Below are 7,337 nucleotides of genomic sequence, written 5' to 3' on the forward strand. Positions count from 1 at the left end.
GTACGTATGTTACGGCCTTTCCAAGCCCGCCCCGTTCCCGTGCGCACTCGCAAAGGCCAATCTTTTTCCCAAACCCAGAAACCCCACCTCAACTAGCCCCAATGGCGACGGCGGCGACATCTCCGGCCACCGCGCCCTCCTCCTTCCCCTCCACCGCCCGAAAGTCCACCCTCACGACCCTCCGCGTCTCTAGGAAGCTCAAACTCGCCCCCGCCGCGCTCTCGTCCGACCCGTCCCCGGCCTTCCGGTCCGTCACGGCGTTCGCGCCGGCCACGGTGGCCAACCTCGGCCCGGGCTTCGACTTCCTCGGCTGCGCGGTCGCCGACGCGTCCCTCTCCCTCGGTGACACTATCACCGCCACCCTCGACCCCGCCCTGCCGCCCGGCACCGTCGCCATTTCCGCCGTCACCTCCCCCGCCCGCCCGGACCTCGCCGCCCGCCTCTCCCGCGACCCTCTCCGTAACTGCGCGGGCATCGCCGCCGTCGCCACGCTCCGTGCCCTCGGCGTTCGCTCCCACGCCGTCTCCCTCGAGCTCGCCAAGGGCCTGCCCCTCGGCTCGGGCCTCGGCTCCTCCGCTGCCTCCGCCGCCGCTGCCGTCAAGGCCGTCGATGCGCTCTTCGGCTCCCTGCTCTCGCCCCACGAACTCGTCCTCGCCGGACTCGAGTCCGAGAAGGCCGTCAGCGGCTTCCACGCCGACAACATCGCCCCGGCCATCCTCGGCGGCTTCGTGCTCGTCCAAAGCTACGACCCGTTCAAGCTCGTCCAGCTTCCCTGCCCGCCTGCCCTCCGACTCTGCTTCGTCCTCGTCACGCCGGACTTCGAGGCGCCCACTTCCAAGATGCGCGCCGCGCTGCCCAGGCACGTCGACATGGGCCAGCACGTCCGCAACGCCAGCCAGGCCGCCGCGCTCGTCGCCTCCGTGCTGCTGGGCGACGCTGCCGGCATTGGCTCCGCCATGTCGTCAGACGGCATTGTTGAGCCCACCAGGGCGCCACTCATACCCGGCATGGCCGTGGTCAAGGCCGCTGCTCTGGAGGCCGGGGCGTTGGGGTGCACCATCAGCGGAGCCGGCCCAACCGCTGTGGCTGTCATCCAAGGGGACGAGAAGGGGGAGCAGATTGCGAGGAGGATGATTGACGCCTTCTGGTTGGCAGGAAAGCTCAAAGCAACAGCCACCGTCGCCCAGCTCGATAGAGCCGGTGCCAGGGTTATCGCCACTTCTAGATTGAAGTAGAAAGGTAACCTCTCGGTCTCTGTAATGTGCATCGCCCACATTGTTTCAGCTTAGTACTAGCCCTTACCTTGCTTGTGTACTGGAGGTAGTAGCAAACTGCTGGGCTCCTCTGTGCCCGGTGATCGCTAGAAGGTGTTGTGATGTAGTTGAAGAATAACTTGATATAATTTAGGATGATGTGATTTGGGCTCACTTTGGCAGAATAGCTTGATGTGATTTGGGCTAAATTTTCCTGCTCGATGAATAAAATGCAGTTGATTTGAGGTATACTCTGAACAGTATTTGTTCATTCTTTTGGGTGTTATTGAGCATAGTGTTTGAGGGTGATGAATTGGTAAAGAAGCTCAAGTTCTTTCAGATTTGCAGTTCACTTGATGAATAGTACTGATCATATATAGCAAGCAAAACTGATGAAGCAGTGAAGCACAAGCACTAGCACTAGCACAGCAAGTGTATACATTCATGCAGTCCGCCATGGAGATGATACCAGCCATGGCAGCAGCAAGGCAGGTTGAAGCTGCGATGTCTAGGCTAGGTGGCGAGGATGGAGATGAAGTCGATGGACCAGGCGTTGAGGGCGAGACTGACGATGAGGCAGGGTCCAGAGGAAGACGACGGAGCACTCCTCCTAGGTGATGTTGTAGAGCTGCGCCATGGTGCCGATGCCTCATCATGGGTGGCAGTGCGAACTAGAACATGAGTCATGTCTGCATGAAACTAGAATGTAGTTCATCAGCCATGTCTGCATCATTAGTGTGTTTAGCAAGAATTAAATAGGAACAGTACCCAAGGAGCTTGAGGGAGTCCTGGATGACTCGCAGGGGTGCGCTGTCGCCGATGAAGTAGATCTCAGCCATGGCACAGAAAGTTGTCAAACACTTACAGTTCCTGACTGATTGGCCCTGAAAAATTAGTAACCAAAATGGTTGATTGTTCATCTGGAGCAGAACTGAAACTTGTCAACCACCTAGTGTTCCTGACTGACTGAACCTGACAAATTAGTAACCAAAATGGTTGATTGTTCATCTGGAACAGAACTCAAACTTTTGAAACACTGAGTTGGGCGCTGTTCCTTTTCATGGACGGCAGAGCTACAATCTGATGGCAGCGACACGAGCCCCGACGTTCCAGGGACCTTCATCCTCCCCCTTTGACCTCACAGAGTAGTCCTTGTTGGGATCATGGGCAGCCTCCTGGTCGTGCGGCTGGATCTCTTCATCACGCTGTGCGTGTGCGTCCATAGTAGTCCTTGGGATGACTTAAGCAGGTGCTTAACCACCTCCCAGCTTGTTGCTCGCCCAATGCATCAGGGTGTATGTAAAGGACAGGCGGTGCTGTTCATTCTCCCCTATTTTATTCAATCTGGTGGCTGATTTTTTACTAAAATTCTTTCTAAGGCAGCTGAAAATCATTTGATTTGTGGGCTTATGCCTGAGGTGTTCCCTGGTGGTGTCTTCAGTTTACAATACGCTGATGACACTATTTTGTTCCTTGAAAAAAAAACATTGATATGGCTAGAAATCTTAAATGGTTTCTAACTTGTTTTGAAAACATGCCGGGGTTGAAAATTAACTACCATAAAAGTGATCTTCTAACAATTAATGTTGAAGAAGATGGAGCTAATCTGTTTGCACAGATTTTTGGCTGCAAGTGGAGTGATTTTCCTTTTACTTACCTTGGGGTTCCTTTGCATTTTGTAAGGAAAGAAGATTTAAAACCTATTGTAGATAAAATCATCAAAAGGATTGCTGGTTGGAGAGGTAAATTGCTCTCTTATAGAGGCAGACTAATTCTTCTCCAGGCTTGTATTGCTAGTATTCCCATGTACTTGCTCTCCTTTTTGAAATTTCCTAAATGGGCAATTAAAATTATTAACTCTCAAATGGCTCACTTTTTCTGGAATAACAATGTGACTCCCATAAATACCATCTGGTGAAATGGGATTTCATATGCCAGAAAAAGGAATATGGTGGTCTTGGTATTGAGAACATGAGGGATTTCAATCTCTGTTTACTTTCTTCTTGGATTAATAAATACCATCTAGATGATAATAAAATCTGGAAGATGATAATTGATCACAAATATGATTTATCTCCCAGTATTTTGCATGCTAATCATACACATTATTCTCCTTTTTGGAAAGGAGTCATGTGGGCTGCCTCTTCAGCTAAGGTTGGTTATAATTGGAATATTGGGAATGGTACTAAAGTCCTTTTTTGGGAAGATATTTGGTTGGGTAACTGTTCTCTGGACATTTTATTTTGGGATCTTTATGTTATTGTTCATGAACAAAAATGTAGTGTTGCGGATGTCTGGGATGGTACTTGTTTGAAGTTTACTTTTAGGGGAACTGTTGACTTGATTGTGTATGATAAATGGCTTGAGTTGACTGCGCTTATTCAAACAGTTCACCTTTCGGATGTTGAGGACAAACTAAACTTATTTGGTTGTTTCATCCCTCTGGGGTGTACTCAGTGAAATTTTTCTACAGAGTGATTAACTTTGGTGGCGTTATTCCTTTTAATGTCCCTGTGGTCTGGAAACTGCATATCCCACCAAGAATTCATATATTCTTCTGGTTGTTACCTCAGGACAAACTCTTGACTAGGACTAACTTGAATAAGAGGAGACATGTTGATGATCTTTCCTGTTTGTTTTGCAATAAACAGGAAACTGTTACTCACCTTTTTTTCGACTATGCTTGCTAAATATATCTGGAGTATCATTTCTTCTATCTGTGATAAAGAAGTTGGTCTTGATTTTGAATCTGTTGCTAGATGGTGGTTTAGTGAAAATAATAATTCAGTTTTGAACATCTTTTCTTCTGCAACCTTATGGTGCATCTGGTCATTGCGTAATGAAATGTGCTTTCAGGGAGTAAAATGGTGTCAAGGAAATCCTGAGAAGAATTGGGAGTACAATCAAATCTTGGAAGATCCTTTGCATGGACAAACTCAGCTCTTCTAAACGAGAACTTGCTACTTCTGGACCATCATCGTGGGGAGCTCCTAAGGATTGCCTGGACCTGAATCTTCTGCTGTTGGGTGCTGTCACTGGAAACCTGTCCATGTGCCCAATGGTGAATCCTGTTGATCGTTGGCGCCAGGAGATTGCCTCTGAGGAACTCATTGAGCGAGCACATATGCTTCAGTTCTAAAAACTGTAAGATCGAGTTTCCTTTGTAGATTTTCTTTCTGGTGTTTCTGCCTTCCTGTACTTAACAGACAAGCTCTGTCTGCTCAAAAAACCTGTCACACTTGTGGTTGCGTTTTTAATGGAACCACAGCGCGTGGCCTCTTTAATTCTAAAAAAAATCGGTCCCGTTCTTATCACCACGAGGATATATTACCTGAGAATGAATGGGTTTGATCCGTTCAGACCATAGAATTCAAGAGAGGAGACAGAGTGGTTCATGCGGTGACGTCCAATCAAGTGGAGTGCCCCCCATGTGTATCAGCGCAGGGGTGACTGTCACTGCATGCCGCACAGTCGTGAATGGGGGTGACTGAATGGCGGTGACGCTACTCTTGGAGAAGTTCGCGTGAAGGCCCGCTGCAGCCCAAAAAGCTAGCAGAAGCAGCTTGACTGTTGCAATTTCGTTCTCGGCTGGACTGACGAACAGGACAACATCGTTGGCATATAGGGATATGCGGTGCGGCATGCGCTGATGTCCAATCTGGTGGAGTGCCCCATGTATCAGCAGTGATGACAAGCTTGGCAGGCGCATCCATCACGATGCCGAAGAAGAGAGGTGACAGGGCCACAGGGGGTCTCCCTGGTGAAGCCCGCGACGATGATGGATGAGCTCGGTCAGGTGGCCATTCACAAGGATTCTTCTTGTTGCAGAAGAGAGTAGGACTGCAATCAGGTTGCGCCAACGAAGAATGAAACAACGGGTCTCGAGGACCTCAAGCAGAAATTCCCAGGAGATGTAGCGAATGCCTTCTCAAACATCCAGCTTAAAGGCGGGGAAAAACAAACACGTTTCATTTTGGCCAAGCCAATCGTAACAAATATATTGCATGTGATTCATCAAAGGAGAATCATTTGCCATCTCCCACAAGTTGAGTTAACAGAAACCGTGCAAGCATGGCTGCACAGGGAGCACATGGCTTTTTTTTTTTTTTTGTAAGAGATCTATTCATCATGTCGAACATAGTTCATATGTTCAGTGTGCGATTAGGGGAGCTTAAAATCGAAAATACCGAATGGAACCCGGGTACGGGCGAGGATGAAAGTGCAGCCAATCTAAGAGCAACACCTGTCAGACTACATGTGTATTTGGTAGCAGGTATATGAGGTAAGTGGTGTGTATTTCTCTGCTCACCGACGCGTGACATTGATTGGCATTAAATCCCCTGCCCCGCATCGCTCCTTCTCATCTCTTCCTCCTCGCCATCCAGCGCCTCCACCTTCCGCAGCCACCTCCCATTTCTTCTCCTGTTCCGCACCGTGGAACTGGCGGCCGGAGTGCTCGCGGCGTGAAGGAGAAGACGATCTGGCGGCAGGAGGCCCGCGGCGGGGCGCAGCGGCCGTCAACGGTGAGTCGCCGCGTCCAGATACTCACCGGCACGCGCGCCCTCGAGCTCCAGCGCGCCTCCCGGCCGGCGTTGATGCCAACCATGGCGGCTGTTCGGCGGTGCGCGCTAGCTCGGGCGAAGGAAGAGGAGGATTTCCTGGCCGAGCTAACTCGGGTGGCGGGGGGCTCCGGCGGGGCGCAGTTTTCCGAGTCAAGGCGGCGCGTGGCAGCGGTGGGGGCAGCACCGGCTCCGTCTTCATCAGCCGAGAGGCCCCCGCGACAGCGGCTGTTCCGGCCCGTGCCGAAGCCGGCTTTCAATCTGTACAGCCCCTGCAATCTCCTTCAATTTCTTTCGATTTTGTCTCAGTGGTACTGTGTATCTGCTAAAGGGTACCTGTTATTTTCTTTGATCTCAATCCGATCTGATCTGATAAAGGGAACCTGTTATTTTCTTCCAATCCAAATGCTTCAGCTGTAAAAAAATGTACTGTATATGCATTTTCTTCGACCTCAATGCATGCATTTTCTTCGACCTCAATGCGATCTGGTAAAGGGAACCTGTTATTTTGTTCCAATCCAAATGCTTCAGCGGTAAAAAAAATGTATGTATGTGCATTTTTTCAGTTCTGAAATTATCCATAATTCATCGATAAAGTGATGAACTAAATATATTAATCATATTTTTTAGGACCTCCACCATTGATAGAAAAATTCTGTTAAAAACTGTGTGTTTCAAAATTAATCATTTTCTCTATCTACACAATTGATAAATTGTGACCTCTGCGGATGGATCTATCCATATTTTAAAATAATACTATTTCAAAATTATTGTTATAACACAAAGATCATTAATAAAAAAACCAATTTTGATTTGTATAAAATCAGATTTTTTTATATTTGAACATTTTGTTATGTTCTTAATATCTGCGAGGTAAAGGTTAATCTTTAAAATTATACAAATTTTGATGCCAATGAAGTAATTGGTAGAAAATAATGCACTAATACACGAACGAAAATAATAGTGTTTAAAGATTGAAAAAATAATAAATTCATATGGTGGGTTTTGACACCGTTCCTAATTTAATTCTAAGAAAAAATAATAGTGTCACATTTTCACTATCTGCGCCATCTAGTACAAAATGTTCAATTTGGATTAGGACAAAATCACAATTTTTTACTATCTGCATCGTTAACACAACATGTTCAATTTAGAACAGTACGAATCATAATCTATAATAAGTAAATAGGAACAACCCACTAAGTGATTTCTCTTAACATGCAAGCTATCCACCTCATCAAACATTTTTGACCAATCACAGCCTCCCACATCAGCAATCTGCCATGTCATTAATAATATTATTTTTGCATCTAAACCTCATACTCCTTCTGTCATGTTTTCGGTAGCACTCTTCATCTCCTCTTTTTATTGTTGTTCCTATCCGTCTCCTCCACCCACACGACATACCTCCTCCTTTATTGCTAGCTATTCCTATTCATATCCTCCACCCACACGACAAATCAAAAGAGGATTTATCTCAGTATTTACATCTCCTCCAATCAAGAGTAACCGATGCCGCCATTAG

The 7,337-nt window shown here is 47.6% G+C and overlaps 1 protein-coding gene across 1 annotated transcript; it reads left to right on the plus strand.

The window, feature by feature from the left end:
• Positions 1-94: 94 nt before the first annotated feature.
• Positions 95-6,218, plus strand: LOC127302415 (homoserine kinase-like). Its single transcript, XM_051332873.2, has 2 exons — positions 95-1,239; positions 4,110-6,218. Exon 1 carries the CDS (start codon positions 102-104, stop codon positions 1,233-1,235), a length of 1,134 nt encoding a protein of 377 aa, XP_051188833.1. The 5' UTR covers positions 95-101; the 3' UTR covers positions 1,236-1,239; positions 4,110-6,218.
• Positions 6,219-7,337: the final 1,119 nt, after the last annotated feature.

Source organism: Lolium perenne, chromosome 1 (assembly GCF_019359855.2).
Source record: "Lolium perenne isolate Kyuss_39 chromosome 1, Kyuss_2.0, whole genome shotgun sequence".
Lineage (NCBI taxonomy): Eukaryota > Viridiplantae > Streptophyta > Magnoliopsida > Poales > Poaceae > Lolium > Lolium perenne.